Source organism: Tachyglossus aculeatus, chromosome 4 (assembly GCF_015852505.1).
Source record: "Tachyglossus aculeatus isolate mTacAcu1 chromosome 4, mTacAcu1.pri, whole genome shotgun sequence".
Classification (NCBI taxonomy): domain Eukaryota; kingdom Metazoa; phylum Chordata; class Mammalia; order Monotremata; family Tachyglossidae; genus Tachyglossus; species Tachyglossus aculeatus.
This window is the reverse complement of record NC_052069.1, coordinates 55643419-55666496: the sequence shown is the minus strand read 5'-3', so window position 1 is coordinate 55666496 and position 23078 is coordinate 55643419. Positions and strand designations below refer to the sequence as shown.

At 47.5% G+C, this 23078-nt stretch overlaps 1 protein-coding gene across 1 annotated transcript in view; it reads left to right on the top strand.

Annotated features, from left to right (window-relative positions):
* Positions 1–6606: 6606 nt before the first annotated feature.
* The window catches only part of EXTL2 (exostosin like glycosyltransferase 2), a 33207-nt gene continuing 16735 nt past the window's right edge, over positions 6607–23078 (top strand). The window contains exons 1-2 of the mRNA XM_038745234.1: positions 6607–6894; positions 16138–16205. Of these exons, the coding sequence (XP_038601162.1) occupies positions 16201–16205 (5 nt within the window). The 5' untranslated portion in view covers positions 6607–6894; positions 16138–16200. The remainder of the gene's footprint in view (positions 6895–16137; positions 16206–23078) is intronic.

Below are 23078 nucleotides of genomic sequence, written 5' to 3'. Positions count from 1 at the left end.
GCCCGTGCCCGGGGTCCGTGCCCCCGCGGTCCGTGCCCCCGCTGTCCGTGCCCAGGGCCCCGCACCCCCCGGGCAGCCCCGCTTCCGGCCCGGACCCGCCCGACGCACCCGCCCGCCCGCCCGGACAGGGGAAGGAAGCGGGGCGGGCACGGGGGGCGGGCACGGAGGCGGGCACGGGGGGCGGGCCAGGAACCGAAGCTGCAACTCGACAGGAGGAAGGGACCGCCCCTCCCCGTTGCCGGATTGCACTCTCCCAGCGCTTAGTACAGCGCTCCGCACACAGGAAGCGCCCAATAAATCCGACGGAATGAAGGAACTGGGCCTCCATCTCGCCCCAGTCCTGCCTCGGGCCTGGAACGCCCTCCCTCCTCTCAAAGACTGTGAACCCCTTGTTGGGCAGGGATTGTCTCCATCTGTTGCCGAACTGTACTCTCCCAGCGCTTAATACAGTGCCCCGCACACAGGAAGCGCCCAATAAATCCGACGGAATGAAGGAACTGGGCCTCCATCTCTTCCCCGTCCTGCCTCGGGCCTGGAACGCCCTCCCTCCTCTCAAAGACTGTGAACCCCTTGTTGGGCAGGCATTGTCTCCATCTGTTGCCGAACTGTACTCTCCCAGTGCTTAGTACAGCGCCCCGCACACAGGAAGCGCCCAATAAATCCGACAGAATGAAGGAACTGGGCCTCCATCTCGCCCCCGTCCTGCCCCTGGCCTGGAACGCCCTCCCTCCTCTCAAAGACTGTGAACCCCTTGTTGGGCAGGCATTGTCTCCATCTGTTGCCGAACTGTACTCTCCCAGTGCTTAGTACAGCGCCCCGCACACAGGAAGCGCCCAATAAATCCGACAGAATGAAGGAACTGGGCCTCCATCTCGCCCCCGTCCTGCCCCTGGCCTGGAACGCCCTTCCTCCTCTCAAAGACTGTGAACCCCTTGTTGGGCAGGGATTGTCTCTATCTGTTGCCAAACTGTACGCTCCCAGCGCTTAATACAGCGCCCCGCACACAGGAAGCGCCCAATAAATCCGATGGAATGAACGAACTGGGCCTCCATCTCGCCCCCGTCCTGCCTCTGGCCTGGAACGCCCTCTCTCCTCTCAAAGACTGTGAACCCCTTGTTGGGCAGGGATTGTCTCCATCTGTTGCTGAACTGTACTCTCCCAGCGCTTAGTACAGCGCCCCGCACACAGGAAGCGCCCAACAAATCCGATGGAATGAACGAACTGGGCCTCCATCTCGCCCCCGTCCTGCCTCGGGCCTGGAACGCCCTCCCTCCTCGCAAAGACTGTGAACCTCTTGTTGGGCAGGGATTGTCTCCATCCGTTGCCGAACTGCACTCTCCCAGCGCTTAGTACAGCACCCTGCACACAGGCAGCGCCCAATAAATCCGATGGAATGAACGAACTGGGCCTCCATCTCGCCCCCATCCTGCCTCTGGCCTGGAACGCCCTCTCTCCTCTCAAAGACTGTGAACCCCTTGTTGGGCAGGGATTGTCTCCGTCTGTTGCCGAACTGTACTCTCCCAGCGCTTAATACAGTGCCCCGCACACAGGAAGTGCCCAGTAAATCCGACGGAATGAAGGAGCTGGGCCTCCATCTCGCCCCCATCCTGCCTCTGGCCTGGAACGCCCTCCCTCCTCTCAAAGACTGTGAACCCCTTGTTGGGCAGGGATTGTCTCCGTCTGTTGCCGAACTGTACGCTCCCAGCGCTTAATACAGCGCCCCCCACATAGGAAGCGCCCAATAAATCCGATGGAATGAAGGAGCTGGGCCTCCATCTCGCCCCCGTCCTGCCTCTGGCCTGGAACGCCCTCTCTCCTCTCAAAGACTGTGAACCCCTTGTTGGGTAGGGATTATCTCTGGTGCCAAACTGTATTCTCCCAGCGCTTAGTACAGTGCTGTGCACATGGTAAGCGCTCACTAAATACGACGGAATGAAGGAACTGGGCCTCCATCTCGCCCCCGTCCTGCCTCTGGCCTGGAACGCCCTCCCTCTCAAAGACTGTGAGCCCCTTGATGGGTAGGGATTGTCTCTGTTGCCGAATTGTACTTTCCCAGCACTTAGTACAGTGCTCTGCACACAGGAAGTGCTCAATAAATATGATTGAATGAATGAATCCCACACTCACCCTCCGCCCCTGCCTTCAAAGCCTTATTGTCTGTTAATTGTTGTATTGGACTTTCCCAAGCGCTTAGTACAGTGCTCTGCCCACAGTAAGCGCTCACTAATAATGACAATTATGGTGTTTGTTAAGTGCTTACTACGTGCCAGGCACTGTACTGAGTGCTGGGGTGGATACAAGTAGATCGGGTTGGACACAGTCCATGTCCCACGTGGGGCTCACAGTCTCAATCCCCATTTTACAGATGAGGGAACTGAGGCACAGAGAAGTGAAGTGACTTGCCCTGGGTCATGCAGCAGACAAGTGGCGGAGGCAGGATTAGAACCCAGGACCTTCTGACTCCTAGGCCCTTGCTCTAGCCACTACACCATGCTGCTTCACAGAGAGGTGGAGTGACTGGCCCTGGGTCATTCATTCATTCAATCGTATTTATTGAGCACTTACTCTGTGCAGAACACTGTACTAAGCACTTGGGAAGTACAAATTGGTGACATATAGAGATGGTCCCTAACCAACAACAGGCTCACAGTCTAGAAGGGGGAGACAGACAACAAAACAAAACATGTGGACAGGTGTCGTCATCAAATAAATAGAATAGTAAATATGTACAAGTAAAATAGAGTAATAAATCTGTACAAACATATATACAGGTGCTGTGGAGAGGGGAAGGAGGTAGGGCGGGGGGTGGGAAGGAGGTAGGGCGGGGGGGTGGGAAGGAGGAGAGGAAAAAGGGGCTCAGTCTGGGAAGGCCTCTCGGAGGAGGTGAGCTCTCAGTAAGGCTTTGAAAGGAGGAAGAGAGTTAGCTTGACGGATGTGCGGAGGGAGGGCATTCCAGGCCAGGGGGGTGATGTGGGCCGGGGGTCGACGGCGGGACAGGCGAGAACGAGGCCCAGTGAGGAGGTTAGCGGCGGCACAGGAGCGGAGGGTGCGGGCTGGGCTGCAGAAGGAGAGAAGGGAGGAGAGGTAGGAGGGGGCGAGGGGATGGACAGCCTTGAAGCCGAGGGTGAGGAGTTTTTGCTTGATGCGTAGGTTGACAGGCAGTCGCTGGAGATTTTTGAGGAGGGTCACTTTATTTATTGTTATATTATACTCTCCCAAGCGCTCAGTAAAGTGATCTGCACATAGTAAGCACTCAATAAATACAACTGAATGAATGAATTAATGGTTCTGGCCCTGAGTGCGCAGGGACCAATTCACACCTTGGAAGGAGAAGAGACATACCTGTGAGACACCTGTCCTACAGAATGATGTGGCCAACCCAAGGGCTGAGCCGGAGACTCGCACCCACATCTCTCATAAGGGACCTCTCCCCCCCACCCCCCATCCCCGGCAGATTGTCTCCTTGTACTTCCTGCAGCGATCTTCTTCCCGCTGTTTGTCACCACGTTGATCTGTGATTTGCTCTTACCCATGTTTCTGAAATAACCATGGAGGGTGTGAAGACACTACGCCACTAAAATTGTGGTTGGGTGGCCATTATGAGTTGGCTATTAGGTTTTGTAAATTCCTCTGCATCATTCCCTTCTCCTCTCTTCTGTCAGCAGCACCCTTAACAAATTAGTCCATCATTGGGAGTTCAGAGCATTGTACTTGGAAGAGTACAATATTGGAGAAGCAGCTTGGCTCAGTGGAAAGAGCCCGTGCTTTGGAGTCAGACGTCATGGGTTGAAATCCCGGCTCCGCCAGTTTTCAGCTGTGTGACTTTGGGCGAGTTATTTCACTTCTCTGGGCCTCAGTTACCTCATCTGTAAAATGGGGATTAAGACTGTGAGCCCCACGAGGGACAACCTGATCACCTTGTAACCTCCCCAGCGCTTAGAACAGTGCTTTGCACATAGTAAGCGCTTAATAAATGCCATTATTATTATTATTATTATTAATACACCCAACCCCTGCTCTCAAGGAGTTTACAATCTATTGACCGAGACAGATTTTGAAACCAATTATGGGAGTGGGAGCAATTCCCACTCCTCAAAAAACTCCAGTGGCTGTCCATCCATCCATCTCCGCATCAGAGAAAAACTCCTCACTGTTGGCTTTAAAGCACTCCACCACCATGCCCCTTCCTACCTCACCTCGCTTCTCTCCTTCTACAGCCCAGCCCACACACTTCACTCCTCTAGTGCTAATCTTCTCACTGGGCCTCGATCTCACCTGTCTCACTGATGACCCCTCGCCCATGTCCTGCCTTTGGCTGGAACGCCCTCCCTCCTCAAGTCCAACAGACAATTACTCTCCCCAACTTCAAAGGGGACATCTCCTCCAAGAGGCCTTCCCTGACTAAGCACCCCCCTTTCCTCTTCTCCCACTCCCTTCTGCATCACTCTAATTTGTTCCCTTTGCTCTTACGCCATTCCTCCCAGCCCCACAGCACTTATGCATATATATGTAATTTATTTATGTTAATGTCTGTCTCCCCAACTCTAGACGGTAAGCTCCTTATGGGCAGGGAATGTATCCCTTTATTGTATCCCGAGCTTGTGCAAACAGTAAGTGCTCAATAAATACAACAGAATGAATGAATGAATATAGGTACATAAATACTGTGGGGTTACCCCTTCTTCATCATCATCACCATCAATCGTACTTATTGAGCGCTTACTGTGTGCAGAGCACTGTACTAAGCGCTTGGGAAGTACAAGTTGGCAACATATAGAGACAGTCCCTACCCAGCAGTGGGCTCACAGTCTAAAAGGGGGAGACACAGAACAAAACCAAACATACTAACAAAATAAAATAAATAGAATAGATAAGTACAAGTAAAATAAATAGAGTAATAAATATGTACAAACATATATACATATATACAGGTGCTGTGGGGAAGGGAAGGAGGTAAGATGGGGGGGATGGAAAGGGGGACGAGGGGGAGAGGAAGGAAGGGGCTCAGTCTGGGAAGGCCTCCTGGAGGAGGTGAGCTCTCAGTAGGGCCTTGAAGCTCAACTTATCTCCAGCCTCCTCTCAAGATATACCCTCTCCTCTCCCCATTCCTTTGCACTTTATCAAAATCCTTTCCTCCCTGGTGGCCATTCATTCATCCAATTGTAATGAGCACTTACTATATGCAGAGCACTGTACTAAGAGCTTGGGAAAGCACAATACAACAATAAACAGACACATTCCCTGCCCACAATGACCTTACAGTGTAAAGGATGAGCTTATGGTCGAGAGGATCTTCAAAGGTTCACTTTCCAATAGCTTGATGTGTGCAAAGCACTGTACTAAGTACTTGGGAGAATGCAACAGAGTTGGGGGACATGACCCCTGCCCTCAAAAATCAACACCAGGAAGGCGAAGCAACAGAATGTAAGGATATGGACTGTGGTGTTGGGTGGGGTATCAAAGTGCTTTGCTAAGATCTGGATTTTATTTATTTATTTTTATTTTTATGGCATTTATTAAGCACTTACTATGTGCAAAGCACTGTTCTAAGCGCTGAAGAATCACAAGTTGTCACCCTGAAGCTTAAATTCTTATAGAGAGTCAGTCATACGGAGCACTGTACTAAGCGTTTGGGAAAGTACAATAGAACAACAAACAGACACATGGGAGAGGAGGGAGGGAAAGGGGGAGAGAGGGGAAAGGGAGAGACAGGGGAGGAGAAGAGGGCAGGGGAAAGGAGAGGAAAGGGGGCAGGAGAAAGTGGGGATAGGAGAGGAGGGGAACGGAGAGAGAGGAAAAGGGACTGGGAAAGAGAAGAGAGAGGAGAAGATAGGGGAGGGAGAGGAGAGAGGGGACGGGGAAAGGAGGGAGAAGGGGCAAAGGGAGGAGAGGAAAGGGGGAGAGGAGAGGGGAGACAGGGTACGGGAAAGAAAAGGGGCAGAGGGAGGAGAGGAGAGGGGAAAGGAGAAAGAAGGGGCAGAGAGGAAATAGGAGAGAGAAGGGACAGAGGGAGGAAAGTGGGAGACAAGAGGGGGGAAAGGAGAGAGAGGGGGAAGAGAGGGAGGAGAGGAAAGGGGGAGAAAAGGGGGAACAGGAGAGAGGAGGGGCAGAGAGGGAGGAGAGGAAACGGGGAGACGAGAGGGGGGACAGGAGAGAGAAGGGGCAGAGAGGGAGGAGGGGAAAGGGGGAGACGAGAGGGGGGCAGGAGACAGAAAAGAAAAGGGGCGGAGAGGGAGGAGAGGAGAGAGAGGAAAGGAGAAGGGGCAGAGAGGAAATAGGAGACGGGACAGGAGGGAGAAGGGGCAGAAGGAGGAGAGGAAAGGGGAGGAGGGGGGACTGGACAGGAAAGAAAGGGCAGAGAGGAAGAGGAGGAAAGAGGAGACGGGAAAGGCGAGAGAAGGGTCAAAGGGAGGACAGGAAAGGGGGAGACGAGAGGGGGGACGGGAGAGAGAAGGGGCGGAAAGGAAGGGGGGCACGGGACAAGACAGGGAAGGGGCACAGAGGGAGGAGCGGAGAGAGGAGCCAGGGAAAGGAGGGAGAAGGGGCCATTTGGGGGGTGAGCTGGGAAGTACAAACTGGAGCTTCCTGGGAACTGCGTCCTCGGCCGACAGGAAGTGTTTCTTCTCCTCCTGCCAGAGGGAGGGAAGGAAGGAAGGAAGGAAGAAAGGACGGGCGAGCGGGCAGGCCAACGTTCCCGTCCCCGTGGCCGATCCCCGTGGGGGCTGGGCCTGCTTCCCCGGGGGCTCCGCCCGTCCGGACGCTGCCATGGCCCGGCCCGCCTGAACGGCCACTAAGGCCAAAATGAGCCAAGGAGACCGGGCCCGGACGCCATCTCCCCAACCACCGAAGCCCAAATAAATCCTCCCTGACAACCGGACCCCCTCCGGCCGCGCGGTAAGAAAGAAGGCCCCCGACCCGCTATTTCCCCCCTCCCCTCCACGGAAAACACGCGGGCAATGCAGCCGGGAGGTTTAGGGGAGCGCTACGATTTTTGCTTGATGATGCTGTTGATGTTGATTATGTTTATACCAGGGTATGTGGGTGTGCATGCATATATGTGCATATAATTGCATTGGAGAGGCCTGCAAGCGCTGCTCGGGCTGGATTTTGTGGCCGCGAAAACCCGGAATTATTCGAGTAAATCGTCTGCGTCGACATTCGACACAGCCTAACTACCTTCTCGAAACGAAGTATTGAAAATGCTGCTCGTTTCCTCTTTCCTGGACTCGGACGCCTCCTTTCCTTTATTCAGAAGGGAGGCGGGCTCTTGAGGGCAGGTTTTGTCCGTATATACTTTCGGTTGTCCACTCTCTGGACAGTAAATTTCATCTCCTGCGCTGCATTGCTCTCCGTTCAAATGATGCTTTAAGTGCTTTATTTTACTCTACGTCAGTGTTATTCTAGGATGATAGAGGGCGTTTGGAAAATGCGGGTAAACCGTCAGATTTTATAAACGAATTCTTTTCCGGTTTTTCTTTTCTCACCAAGGTCCGGTGCCTATCAGTGACCCTCCTTTTTCAGCCCAGAGTTTGTAAAGAAATGGTCCAGCCAAATCAAAATCGCAAGATGCTAGTGATGTGGTCTGACTAGCAATAATACTAGCAATCTCTAGACTCTGAGCCCGCTGTTGGGTAGGGACCGTCTCTATATGTTGCCAACTTGTACTTCCCAAGCGCTTAGTACAGTGCTCTGCACACAGTAAGCGCTCAATAAATACGATTGAAGGAATACCAAAAATTAGCAATTCTGAAATCCTAGACAAAGGCCCATCGGTCTATTTCCTTTGACGTACGAAAACATGAGTTTCTAAATAACCATCCGTCAGTGGTGATGGTGTGCTTACCTTGTGCAAAACACTGCTTGAGAAGATGCAATAGAGGTAAAGGGGTCCCTGCCCTTGCAGAGCTAACAGTGTGGGAGAGAGAAGCAGACTAAATTGTGCTTTATAGGGAAAGCAGGAGGAGAAGCAATTGCAACTAGGAACAACAACACTATGGAAAAAGAGAATGCTAAATGACTGGATTAGAGCAAGCTCGGTACTATACATTTAAGGGTGGCCGTTGGGATGATGGAGCCCTGGCTCTGGGAAAAATGAGTTTTCTGAAGGACTTAGAAGGTGGGAAGAAAGTGAACAATGGGTCTCCGGATGAGGGAGTGGGAGAAACTGGATAGTGGATTGACCCTATGGCTTCCTCCGGTTATCGCCCCATCTCTCTCCTGTCATTCCTTTCCAAACTCTTTGAGTGAGTTGCCCACACCCACTGTCTCAGATTCCTCTCTTTCAATTCTCTTCTTGAGCCCCTCCAATCTGGCTTCCGTCCCCTTCACTGCACAGAAACGTCCCTCTCAGTGGTCAAAAACATGATCTTCTTTTGCCAAATCCAACACCCTCTACTCCATCCTCATCCTCTTCGACCTCTCAGCTGCCTTTAACACTGAAAACATTATCTAACCTTGGCTTCACTGACTCTGTCCTCTCCTGGTTCTCCTCTTACCTCTCTTGCCGTTCATTCTCAATCTCCTTCGCGGGCTCCTTCTCTGACTCCCATCCCCTAACTGTGGGTGTTCCACAAGGTTCACTTCAGGGCCCCCTTCTATTCTCCATCTACACCCACTCCCTTGGAGAACTCATTCACTCCTGAAAGAGCATGGGCTTGGGAGTCAGAGGTCTTGGGTTCTAATCCTGCCTCTGCCACTTGTCATCTGTGTGACTTTGGGCAAGTCACTTTAATAATAATAATGGTGGTAGTTAAGTGCTTACTATGTGCCAAGCACTGTTCTAAGCGCTGGGGGTGATACAAGGTAATCAAGTTGTCCCACTTGGGGCTCACAGTCTTAATCCCCATTTTACAGATAAGGTAACTGAGGCACAGAGAAGTTAAGTGACTTGCCCAAAGTCCCACAGTTGACAAGAGGCAGAGCAGGGATTAGAACCCACAACCTCTGACTCCCAAGCCAGGGCTCTTTCCATTGAGCCATACTACTTTATTTCTCTGTGCTTCAGTTACCTCATTTGTAAAATGGGGATGAAGACTGTGAGACCCAACAAGGGACAACCTGATTACTTTGGATTTACCCCAGAGCTTAGAACAGTGCTTGACACATAGTAAGCGCTTAACAAATACCATTATTATTATTATGACTTCAACCACCAATTCTGTGTGGATGATACCCAAATCTACATCTCCAGCCCTGATCTCTTTCCCTCTCTCCAGTCTCGCATCTCCTCCTGCCTTCAAGACGTCTCTACTTGAATGTCCTCCCATCACTCAAACTTAACATGTCCAAAGCAGAGCACCATATCTTCCCACTCAAACCCTGTCCTCCCTGTGACTTTCCCATTACTGTAGAGAGCACCACCATCCTTCCTGCCTCACAAGCCTATAACCTTGACATTATCCTTGATTCCTCTCTGTCATTCAACCCATATATTCAATCCATCACTAAATCCTGTTGGTCCCACTTTCACAACAACACCAAAATCCACCCTTTCCTCTCCATCCAAACTGCTACCATGGTAATACAATCACTCACCCTAATACAGTCACTCATCCTATCCTGCATGGATTACTGTATCATCCTCCTCTCCGATCTCCCGTCCTCTTGTCTCTCCCCACTTCAGTCCATACTTCACGCCGCTGCCCGGATTGTCTTTGTCCAGAAACGCTCTGGGCGTGTTACTCCCCTCCTCAAAAATCTCCAGTGGCTACCAGTCAACCTACGCATCAGGCAGAAACTTCTCACCCTCGGCTTCAAGGCTCTCCATCACCTCGCCCCCTCCTACCTCACCTGCCTTCTCTCCTTCTACAGCCCAGCCCGCACCCTCCGCTCCTTTGCCGCTGATCTCCTCACCGTGCCTCGTTCTCGCCTGTCCCGCCGTCGACCCCCGGCCCACGTCCTCCCCCTGGCCTGGAATTCCCTCCCTCCGCACATCCGCCAAGCTAGCTCTCTTCCCCCCTTCAAGGCCCTACTGAGAGCTCACCTCCTCCAGGAGGCCTTCCCAGACTGAGCCCCCTCTTTCCTCTCCCCCTCCTCCCCCTCTGCCTTACCTCCTTCCGTTCCCCACAGCACCTATATATATGTATATATGTTTGTTCGTATTTATTACTCTATTTACTCTACTTGTACATATCTATTGTATTTATTTTATTTTGTTAATATGTTTTGTTTTGCTCTCTGTCTCCCCCTTCTAAACTGTGAACCCACTGTTGGGTAGGGACCGTCTCTATATGTTGCCAACTTGTACTTCCCAAGCGCTTAGTACAGTGCTCTGCACACAGTAAGCGCTCAATAAATACGATTGATTGATTGATCCTCCTTGTTGACCTCCCAGCCTCCTGTCTCTCCCCATTCCAGTCCACATTTCACTCTGCTACCCAGATCATTTTTTGTACAGAAACATTCAGGATGTCACCCCACTCCTCAGAAAACTCCAGTAGTTACCCATGCACTTCTGCATCAAACACTCCTCACCATTGTCTTTAAAGCAGTCCACCATCACGCCCCCTCCTACCTCACCTCACTTTTCTCCCACTACAACCCAGCCCACCCACATCACTTCTTTAATGCTAACCTTCTCACTGTGATTCGATCTTTCCTATCCCACCACTGGCCATTCGCCTGGTCCTGCCTCTGGTCTGGAATGCCCGTCCTCCTCAAGTATGACAGACAGTTACTCTCTCCGACTTCAAAGGCACATCTTCTCCAAAAGGCCTTCCCTAAGCCCCCCCTTTCTTCTGCCATTCCCTTCTGCATCACCCTGATTTGTTCCCTCTGTTCTTACTCTATCCCAGCCCCACCTTAATTAATATATATTAATATAGCCCCACATATATACATCACTGTAATTTATTTGTTATGCTAAGAAGCAGCGTGGCTCAGTGGAAAGAGCACGGGCTTTGGAGTCAGAGGTCGTGGGTTCAAATCCCGGCTCCGCCAACTGTCAGCTGTGTGACTTTGGGCAAGTCACTTAACTTCTCTGGGCCTCAGTTCCCTCATCTGTAAAATAGGGATTAAGACTGTGAGCCCTCCGTGGGACAACATGATCACCTTGTAACCTCCCCAGTGCTTAGAACAGTGCTTTGCACATAGTAAGCGCTTAATTAATGCCATCATTATTATTATTATTAATGGCTGTCTCATCCTCTCTTGACTGTAAGCTAGTTATGGGTAGGCAGTAAGTCTGTTTTGTATTGTACTCTCCCAAGCACTTAGTACAGTGCTGTGCGAACAGTGAGTGCTCAATAAATATGATTGAATGAATGAATGAAGTTATAAGATGAGCTTGGGAGGAGCAAAGGGGGTGGGTGAGATGGGACTTGTGGGTGAAGATGTAGAGAAGCAGCTTGGCTCAGTGGAAAGAGCACAGGCTTTGGAGTCAGAGATCATGGGTTCAAATCCCGGCTCTGCCAATTGCCAGCTGTGTGACTTTGGGCAAGTCACTTAACTTCTCTGTGCCTCAGTTACCTCATTTGTAAAATGGGGATTAAGACTGTGAGCACCCCCCTGTGGGATAACCTGATCACCTTGTAACCTCCCCAGTGCTTACAACAGTGCTTTGCACATAGTAAGCACCTAATAAATGCCATTATTATTATTAAGACAACAGTTATGCAAGGAGAGAGCTGGCTGAAAGCCATAATAATAATAACAATAATAATGGTATTTGTTAAGCGCTTACTATGTGCAAAGCACTGTTCTAAGCCCTGGGGGTTATACAAGGTGATCAGGTTGTCCCACGTGGGGCTCACAGTCCTACTCCCCATTTTACAGATGAGGGAACTGAGGCACAGAGAAGTTAAGTGACTTGCCCAAGGTCACACAGCTGACAAGTGGTGGAGCCAGGATTCGAACCCACGACCTCTGACTCCCAAGCCCGGGCTCTTTCCAGTGAGCCACCCTGCTTCTCTATAAAGCCAGTGGTCAGGACTTTCCATTTGACAGTGGTAAATAATTATCCACTGGTGTTTATAATAATAATAATAATTATGGTATTAAGTGCTTACTGTGTGCCACACACTTTACTAAGCGCCGGGGTGGATACAAGTAGATTGGGTTGGACACAGTCCCTTCCTATGTGGGGCTTACAGTCTCAATTCCCATTTTACAGATGAGGTAACTGAGGCCCAGAGAAGTGAAGTAACTTGCCCAAGGTCACACAGCAGACAAGTGGCAGAGCCTGGATTTGAACACATCCCCTTCTGACTCCCAGACCCGTGCTCTAGCCACTCCACCATGCCGCTTCTCACTATGGTTTATCAAGCTTATATGTATATACTTTCCTAGGTCTGACTGTATCCTAAACATACACGATAATTTTAGTTTTAATCAATCGATCAATTATACTTAATAAGTGCTTACTGTGTGTAGAGCACTGTATTCCTCCCTTCAAAGCCCTACTGAGAGCTCACCTCCTCCAGGAGGCCTTCCCAGACTGAGCCCCCCCTTTCCTCTCCCCCTCCCCATCCCCCCGCCCTACCTCCTTCCCCTCCCCACAGCACCTGTATATATGTTTGTACAGATTTATTACTCTATTTTACTTGTACATATTTACTATTCTATTTATTTTTGTTAATGATGTGCATCTAGCTTTACTTCCGTTTATTCTGATGACTTGACACCAGTCCACATGTTTTGTTTTGCTGTCTTTCTCCCCCTTCTAGACTGTAAGCCCATTGTTGGGTAGGGACCATCTCTATATGTTGCCAACTTGTACTTCCCAAGCGCTTAGTACAGTGCTCTGCACACAGTAAGCGCTCAATAAATATAATTGAATGAATGAATGAATGTATTAAGCACTTTGGAGAGTACAGTACAGCAGAGTTGGTAGACACATTTCCTGCCTGTCACAAGCATAAAGACTGGGAGATAGGCAGACAATAATATAAATAAATAAATTATTGATATGTACCTAAGTGCTCTGGGGCGAGGAGAGGGGTGTATTGAATAAAGGGTGAAAATCCAAGTGCAGGGTTGACACAGAAGGGAGTGGGAGAAGAGGAAATGAGGGCCTAGTTGGGGAAGGCCTCTTGCAGGAGATGTGCCTCCAATAAGGCTTGTATATATGTGTATATATAATACATGTAATTTCCCTAAATCTTCCTGTATCCTAAACATACAGTGTTTACCATAGGGAATTGTCCTTTTGGGAGAAGGTAATTTCATCCACAACATTTCTAGTGTACATCTTCATTGTAAAGTCTTGGATACAGGGACCGAAGGTACATTTCTAGTGTACATCTTCATTGTAAAGTCTTGGATACAGGGACCGAAGCTACCCTAAACATACAATGCGATATTACCATAGGGAATTGTCCTTTTGGGAGAAGGTAATTTCATCCACAACATTTCTAGTGTACATCTTCATTGTAAAGTCTTGGATACAGGGACCGAAGCTTTTACTTTTATCGCATGTTCCCAAGTGCTTAGTAATCAATCAATCAATCATATTTACTGAGCACTGTGTATGATGTGTTATAATATTTACATAAGTGCTATGGGGCTGAGGGAGGAGGGGTGTGCTCTGCATAGGAAGTGGTCAGTAAATACCACTGACTGGCTGGCTAACAATCCTGTCAGAATTGAAAACCAGGTTAGGGATGGAAGCTAGTCTTGTAGCGAACCTTAGGAGTTAAAGCAGAGAAAGAACTGAAGGAAGTCATCATACGTTTGCCACAGTTGATGATGAAAACTGCATCATAAGTAAAAATAATAACTTGGAACTTATCTTCTCATAAGCACTTAGTACAGTGCTGTGCACATAGTAGGTGCTCAGTAAATACGATTGTATGAATGATTGAATGATTTAGAAGCAATGCTGTAAATTGGATATTAGTCCTTGAACCAAGGTAAAAAACATACTTTTGCTAAAATTACCTTTTTTTAATGGCATTTGTTAAGCGCTTACTGTGTGCCAGACACTGTACTAAGCGCTGGGGCAGATATAGGATAATCAGGTTGGATACAGTCCCTTTCCCTCCTCAGGCTCACCGTTTTAATCCCCAGTTTACAGACGAAGTAGCTGAGGCACAGAGAAGTAAAGCGATTTGCTCAAGGTCACACAGTGTACTTGACAAGTACTAAATAAATTATGTATTATTAATAACATAGAAGCAGAGTGACCTAGTGGAAAGAGCATGGGCCTGAAAGTCAAAGGATCTGTGATCTAATCCCGGCTTCAGCACTTGCCTGCTGTGTGACCTGGGGCAAATCACTTAACTTCTCTGTGCCTCAGTTACCTCATCGGTAAAACAGCTACTTGTGTCCAACCTGATTCTCGTATTCACTCCAGCACTTAGAGCAGTGCTTGGCACGTATAAAGCTTTAGCAAGTACTATGAAGAAGAAAAAACAGTAATGGTATTTATTTAGCATTTACTGAATGCAAGGAACATTACTGCACTTGAGAAGTCTAACAGAAGCACCAGTCTCATTCCCAGCCCACTTACACTCTAAACATTCTACATATTAGAGCTTACACTCAAATGGATCAGAAACATAGATGAGTAAAATGGACAAATAAGAGATTCAACAATAGTGTAAGCAATTTGTACCTCATTGGAAATAAATGGACTCGTCATTTGTCAGAGAAGCAGCATGGCTCAGTGGAAAGAGCACGGGCTTGGGACTCAGAGGTCATGGGTTCAAATCCTGGCTCCGCCACTTGTCAGCTATGTGACTTTGGGCAAGTCACTTAACTTCTCTATGCCTCAGTTCCCTCATCTGTAAAATGGGGATTAAGACTGTGAGCCCCACAGGGGACAACCTGATCACCTTGTATTCTCCCCAGCGCTTATAACAGTGCTTTGCACATAGTAAGCGCCTAACAAATGCCATCATTATTATTATTATTATTCCTCCCTTGCAGCTCTGATGACCAGGTAACTCTCCCTCTTCCCTGGTCACTCCCACTCTATTGCCACACTCTCTTTAATCTTTCTTTCTGCCCATTCATCATGACTTTTAAATTGTTTCCTGTACCCCCGCTCTCCCACACCCCAGGAACTAGTGACATAAAGGAGGCTACTGTTCTCAAGTCAAAACCAATGTAGAGCTGGAAGAGGGTGCAGATTTACAAACGCATTTGCCTTCCATCTGAACTCTAAAAATCGTGGATTTCCTGTATGTGGATGGAAAACAGTTTGCTGTATGTCATCAACACCATCAACCATAATGTAATATGTATTCTGTTTACGTGGAAAGGAACCAAAAGCAGTTGATTGTCATATACACCCAGCTTCCTTTCTTGAAATAAATATAGTACTTCCCTGATTTTCTCATTCCCCGCAAATGGAACACTTCTTCATTCAAGTGTATTTATTGAGCGCTTACTGTGTGCAAAGCACTGTACAAAGTGCTTGAAGTTACTCTATGCCAAGCACTGTTCTAAGAGCTGGGAAAGATTCAAGGTAATCAGGTTGTCCCACGTGGGGCTCACAGTCTTAGTCCCCATTTTCTAGATGAGGGAACTGAGGCACCGAGAAGCTGAGTGGATTCCTCAAGATCACCCAGCAGACTAGTGGCGGAGCCGGGATTAGAACCCATGTCCTCTGACTCCCAAGCCCGTTCTCTTGCCACTAAGCCACGCTACTTGAATTTCTCTGCAGCTGCCCAACCCATTCTTTCCACCTTTCAGTAACTCTTCTATTAGCGGACCACATATTCGACAAGCAGGAAGTCTAACAAGCTTTATTGGTGCACACACAGTCTACAAAGAACTTCAAAGTCCTTATGCTGATGGGTCATATAGATCTTGACACTAAATTTCCGGGGAATATGCACATTCAGAACTTACTGAGGGATTGTAGTTACAGCTTTTTGTGATTTTAACATTGCTCTTTGCCTGGAAGTTTTCAGAATTTACATCAATTTTTGCAGGCTTTGAAAAAGAACAGATGACTTTCAGACGGGCGCATCTGGAGAGGAATGTGAGAAATTGAAGCAGTCTTCCCTCTACCCACCCCCTAATCCCTACTCCTTCTCCTCCTTGGCAGCTTGGAAACCATACAGAAGATCTAATGTCCAGTCGGTTACTCAACAAATCAGGAAACTGCAAAGGAAGTTCTGAGTTGTGCCATTTTTCATGGTGTTTGCTAACCAATCCAGGGATCACAGAACACCTTTTCATTTCCTTTAACAGAATCAAGAGTCTCACCCTTACAACGCTGAAGTCTTAGGAGAAAAAAAATCCAGCCTTGCCACAATGAGGTAAGTGCCAGAACCTCTTTTGGAGAAGAGTCACTTTTGTCAGATTCTTTCAAGCAAAAGTATTTTCGATTTCCTAGAATTGAGGTCAGTGGTTTCTTTGAGTCAAAAGCCTGAAATAAAGGACCACTCAAGGGTCTCATGTCTGTTTCTGTGAACTGGAAGTGTTTCTTACTTTGACTTCAGAACGAGAGACTTCATCTTTAAACTTGAAATGTTGTCTCCCTGGAAGTTGAGCATTACTGATTTGTGATCTGAACTGGATGTGCTTTCTGAGATTAAGTCATTTGATAATCAGGTGATCCCAGTCATCTGCTTTGGTGATGAGAATCACGATGTACAGAGCATGCTGTTAATGATGAAAGTTTATATCAAGCAGCATTGTGGGGGAAGGTTAGAGAGTGAGCTTAAGCAAGCCTAGTGTTCCAAGTCTTAATTCATCGATCAGTGATATTTATTGAGCACTTACTATGTGCAGAACACTGTTGTAAGTGCTTGGGAAAATACAATAGAATTAGCTGATACGTTCCTTACCCATAACGAGCTCTCCTTGCTCCTCTTGTTGTATTGACATCCTTTCCCTACATAACCAAATGATGGCTGAATATAATGAGGCATTAATCTGAATTCTCAGATGAGTTCAAAAACCATTTTTTAGTCTGCTTATCATCACCCCGAAACTGTGTACTACGCAGTAATAAGATAAACATGTCTCCCTTATTTTACACAAAGCCTGAATTCTGAGACAATATAGTACAAAGCAAACCATTTTAAATTCCATTTTACATAAAAAAGTATGGGGAGGGCAATTTCCAGATTGCGTTCACTCTGCTGCCTGCATTATTTTTGTTCAGAAACACTCTGGGCACATCACTCCCCTCCTGAGAATTCTCCAGTGGTTGCCTGTCAACCTTCAAATCAGTTAAAAACTCCTCACTCTCAGCTTCAAGGCTCTGCATCACCTTGCCCCCTCCTACCTCACCTCCCTTCTCTCCTACAGCCCAGCTCTCACCCCCCGCTCCTCTGCCACTAACCTCCTCACTGGGCCTCGTTCTCGCCTGTCCCGCCGTCGACCCCAGGCCCATGTCCTACCTCTGTCCTGGAATGCCCTCCTTCCACACATCCACCAAACTAGCTCTCTTTCTCCCTTCAAAGGCCTGTTGAGAGCTCACCTCCTCCAGGAGGCCTTCCCAGACTGAGCCCCCTCCTTTTCATTCATTCAGTCGTATTTATTTTATTTTATGTTGCCAATTTGTACTTCCCAAGCACAGTACAGTGCTCTGCACACAGTAAGCACTCAATAAATACGATTGATGATGATGATTTATTGAGCACTGTACTAAGCACTTGGGAAGTACAAGTCCTCTCCTCCTCTTCCCCTTCTATCACCGACCGCTTCTGCCCTGCCCCCTTCCCCTTCCCCACAACACCTGTATATATTTGTACATATTTATTACATATGCTAATTAACTAGGGCAGTAATCAGCGGCTTTGTCCAGCTTTCTCCTCAGATGCTTTCTACCACGCCAATCCCCCTGAAGATGGCTATATGTTCCAGACAGTGTCTGACCCAAATCTAAAATGTAATATCTGGATCGAAAAGCAAAATCTTTTTTAATCAGGCATGATGCTAGAGACCATTAATCCAGTTGCTTTCTTTCATTCATTCATTCAGTCATATTTATTGAGCACTTACTGTGTGCATAGCACTATACTTTGTGCTTGGAAAGTACAGTTCAGCAACAGAGACAATCCCTACCCAACAGTGGGCTCACAGTCTAGAAGGGAGGAGACAGACAACAAAACAAAACAAATAGACAGGCATCAATAGCATCTATATAAATAAACAGAATTACAGATATTTACACATCATTAATAGAATAGTAAATATGCACATATATACACAAGTGCTGTGGGGTGGAGGGGGTAGAGCAGAGGGAGGGAGTCAGGGAGATGGGGAGGGGAGGAGGAGCAGAGGAAAAGGGGGCTTAGTCTGGGAAGGCCTCCTAGAGGAGGTGAGCTTTCAGTAGTGCTTCGAAGATGGGGAGTGAGCTAGTTTGGTGGTTGTGAGGAGGGAGGGGATTCCAGGCCAGAGGTAGGACGTGGGCCGGAGGTCGACAGTGGGGCAGGCGGGAACAAGGCACAGTGAGGAGGTTAGCGGCAGAGGAGCGGAATGAGTGGGCTGGGCTGTAGAAGGAGAGAAGGGAGGTGAGGTAGGAGGGGGCACGGTGATGGAGGGCTTTGAAGCCAATAGTGAGGAGTTTCTTGAGGAGACAAGTACCATACAAAAGAAATATTTTTCCAAGTACTATTTGGTCCTCCACCATTTTCTCCTGGGGATAGGGCAGGGCTGGACAGGAACCTGTTTCCAGATATTTCATGGGAACGTGGTGCCTTAGAAAGATTGGAAACCAGGAGAATGCATTTTATGCAAAGGCCTCTAATGGTCACCCTAAAATAGAATGTTCACTGTTCTTTGGGTGTTTGTATAATGCATAAGGGGAGTGCTCTTCGCAGCTCTCACACAACTCATTAAAAAGTCATAAGTTACCATATCTACTTGCTTAATTGTCTCACTGCAAAATCCCCCCCACCACAATTTTTGAGGAAGGAATAAAGGATTATTTTTGTAAGCCGTGATGGCGGCCCACCCCAGGGTATAAAGAGGACTTGGGTCTGAACATCATGTGGGCCCATGCTGGGGTGGGAGTTTCTTGACTGAGATGTGCAAACTCCAGAATAAGAAAAGGGATAGGGAGGAGAGATTACTTCATGGCATGACTATTGTGTACAGCACTTGGAACAGTGCAGTAGATGTAAGTGGTGCCATTTCAAGTGTCCTCTTACCTTTATTTTCCTTCTCCTCCTCCTTTTTTCCTCCCGCTCCCCTTATTGCTTGACTTAATTCTTATATGACCCCAGTAGTGGTCCCTCCCCTGTTTTAGGTTTGCAAAAATTGTGCAAAAAACTTGGGTAAACAAACAAGTAAATATGGTATCTCTCAATCTCAGGATGAAACTTTACCTAGTTTATCCTGGAGAATGAGCCCGTTGTTGCGTAGGGACCATCTCTATGTATTGCTGACTTGTACTTCCCAAGTGCTTAGTACAGTGCTCTGCACACAGTAAGCGCTCAATAAATACGGTTGAATGAATGAATGAATTCAGTCTTCTTCTAGGAACCTGTGTAGTCTTCAGGTATGACTCAGTCAGAAGGACCTACGTTCTAATCCTGAAGCAGCTATGTGTCTGCTCTGTGACCTTGAATAAGTCACTTCACTTCTCTGTGCCTCGGTTACCTCATCTGGAAAATGGGGATTAAGACTCTGAGCCCCATGGGGGGACATGGACTGTGTCCAGCCTGTTTATCTTGTATCTACCCCAGGACTTAGTACAGTGCCTGGCACATAGTAAGTGCTTAACAAATGTCATTAAAAAACAGGTCTCCTTACAGCTCTCTGTTGGACCAAAGAAGGATATTGTGTGCTGGAATTACCCATTCATTTTCCATTTGCTCTGTTGGAATAACCATTCTGCCATTCATAGCTCGTTGAGCAGAGAATTTGTCTCTTGATTGTTGAATTGTACTCTTCCAAGTGCTTAGTACAGTACTCTGCCCATAGCGCTCAATAACTTTGATTGAATGAATGAATGAATTTGACGAGGAGTGGATCCCAGTCATCTTCAGCACAAATTCCAGGGAGGAAGGGACTTAACGCCCGCCTCCTCCTAATCTGCACTAATGGTTTTTCCCTCTCAGTTTTTGGGGGAGCTCAGGCAGCTTTATCTTACCTGTCCAGCCAGAAGTAGAATAGTCCAGATGGTGACCGCAGTGCTATTGCGACTCCTCTGGATTTAAGGACCAGCAGGGGACTTTGCTAAACTTCCTGGGCTCTGGGGCTGAGGTGGGGCTTTTCTTTGCATTCCTGCTGGGCCCTAGTGTCCTGAAAGCCATGACCCCAAAATCAGTTTGGCACCTATGTCAGCCCTGCCATCTGCTCTCCTTCCTTACCATGGCATACACTTCTTCATGCTCTCAGGGAAACTCATATTTTAAAGATGCATCTCCCCAGACTACCTTGGAGAGAGCCTGAATCCTCCTTCCAAAGAGCCCTCATTTACAGTTATCCAGCAAGTACAGGTGTCTGATTTAGAGAGGCAGGTAGAGGACAAATGAGACAGTATGAGGCTGATGCTGTGGTGAAGTGGAGGAACAAGAGGTATTCTCTAGTCAGCTAGAGTTTTACATAGATCACAGCAGCCATCCGTGAGCAGAGTGCTGGATTGGCCATCGTTTGACATATTTCAAAGCTCCTACCAGGACGGCTCAATGTTGAGCCCCTGAAAAATGAAAATACCCTTAAAAAGCTCTGCAAGCAACAATACAGCGACCCTGTTGGAACAAGAAATCCCAACCACAATTGCCAATATAAACAGCGAAGGGGCATTTTTTTTTTTAATGGCACTTGTTAAGCACTTATTATGGGCCAAGCACTGAAGTAGATATAAGATAATCAGGATGGACACTGTCCCAGTCCATCCCCAGACTAAGCCCCCTTTTTCCTCTGCTCCTCCTCTCCTCCCCATCACCCTGACTCGCTCCCTTTGCTCTGTCCCCCAGCACTTGCATATATATGTACATATTTATAATTATATTTATTTATATTAATGATGTGTATATATCTTTAATTCTGTTTATGTTGATGCTGTTGATGCCTGTGTATTTGTTTTGATGCCTGCCTCCCCACTCCTAGACCGTGAGCCCATTAGGGGCAGGGATTGTCTCTCCTTGTTGCTGAATTGTACTTTCCAAGCACTTAGTACAGTGCTCTGAACCCTGAAAGTGCTCAATAAATACGATTGAATCAATGAGTGAAGATGAGGCTCACAGTCTAATTAGGAGAGAGCAGGATTTGATGATCCACATCCTACAAATGAGGAAACTGAGGCATAGAGAATTGCAGTGGTTTGCCTAGGATCACACAGAAGGCAAGTGGTGGAGCCAGCAAAAGAACCCAGGTCCTCCGACACCCAGGCCCAGATTCTTTCCCCTAGGCCATGCTGCTTCCCCATTTCTCCACGATACTGGCTACCGGGCAATGAACAAGACATTGACCACAGTTAGTGCAGGTTGCCACCACTGGTTTGATTAAATGACTCGGAGAAATGATTATTTGCAGCAAAACAAGCGTTTTAGCAACAACTCAACGTGACTTAACAAAACAAAAGTTAATAGAAGCCTATAGTTCGATATGCAAAGCAAGTTAAAGCCATGCAGGGCCATGGAAGGCTGTGTACATAAGTGCTGTGGGGGTGGGGTGAGTATCAAAGTGATTAGGGGGATAGACCCAAGTGCTTAGGTGATGCAGAAAGGAGGGAGAACGGGGTGGAGAGACAAGAGGTTACTCTGGGTAGGCTTGTTGGAGGAGATGTGGTTTTAATAGTTATGTGAAGATTGAGAGAGTAGGAGGGTGTGTCAGATATGAAGTGGCAGGGCATTCCAGGCAGGCAGGAAGAAGTGAGCAAGTTGTCAAAAGCGAGAGGTGAGATTGAGGTACAGTGGTTGAGGTTGGCGTTAATGGAGCGATGCGTGTGGGCTGGATCATAGTGGGAGAAGAATGAGGTGAGGTGGGCGGGGGACAGATGATTTAGAAAACCAGAAGAAGCTCAGTCCTCTCTGAAATTGGCCACTCACCAAACTCCAGATGAGACACAGGTGACCCAGGTGGGATCGTACTTAGCTCTCCATTCAGTTCTTTAGATTTGATTGTTTCTAACAAAATTTTAGCCAAGTAACTGAGAGTAAGGGTTTTTTTACAGCTACACATTGTGAAATCCTGACTTACTCTTAGTTCATTAAGATCACTGAGTGATTTACTCTGAGCTGTTCCAACGCTGGGAATAAACATATGCAATAGAATTTCAGGAGATTGCTTTCCTCCCACCACAGATTTGACAGCTCCACTGCAGTCTGCAGAGGCAGCGGAGGCCATTGCTTTTCTAAAATGTCATCTGACTTACGAATGAAATCGAAATTACGGGATGCTTCATCCCGGGACATTACTCAGTGAATATCTTATGAGTGATTTACTCTATGTTTCTAAAGATATAAATTATTTCTACTCCTTGGCACCTCTTTTGGGAGGAGGTAAACTAGAAGGCTTGAAGTCAGAATCCAGAAGCTGCTGCTACATAGCAAACAGGATAGATAAAAGGGAAGCAGTGCGTTCCTCAGAACTGGTAAGTGTCTTTGGCTGTGTGTAAACTTTTTAGAATTGTACTCGAGAGGATTTTTTAGTACTGCATTATTAATTAACCTCACTGCTTTTCCAGGCTGAGCTGCTGGAGGGTAAGGGTGCTTCAGAAATCGGCATAATACAAACTGCATAATATCTTTCTGCCACTACTGCTACTGCAGATGCTACTGCCCTGAACATAAAGATTGTAACTGGGGTGTTTTGTGTACCAATTATCAGAGAATGGTTCTCCACTCCAGAAGCTCGAGGTGGGACAGTTTGATGGCTGACGAAGTGCCGAGCGTGTTTGGTTTAGCGTTGCCAATATTTTTCACGTCCTTTGAATTGAAACAGTCTAATGGCAGCATTAATAGATTGTGTTTGTTAAGTATCTGTTTTGAAAATATTTGGAAAACTCAATTTGGGGAAACCGTGAAATGAAATCATGTCTTTTCTAAATAATTAACTCTCCTGGAAAAATCCCAATAAAAATGAGCTTGCTTTACAAATTACAGAGTTTAGTTTGCATTTATTTACAGCTGCTAGTAAGGTGAGAAGAAGACTGAAAACGTGCAAATCCTATTACTCTGGAAGGGCTCAGGAGGAAAGAGTGCTAGAGGACTTTTCTAAACTTTCTACTC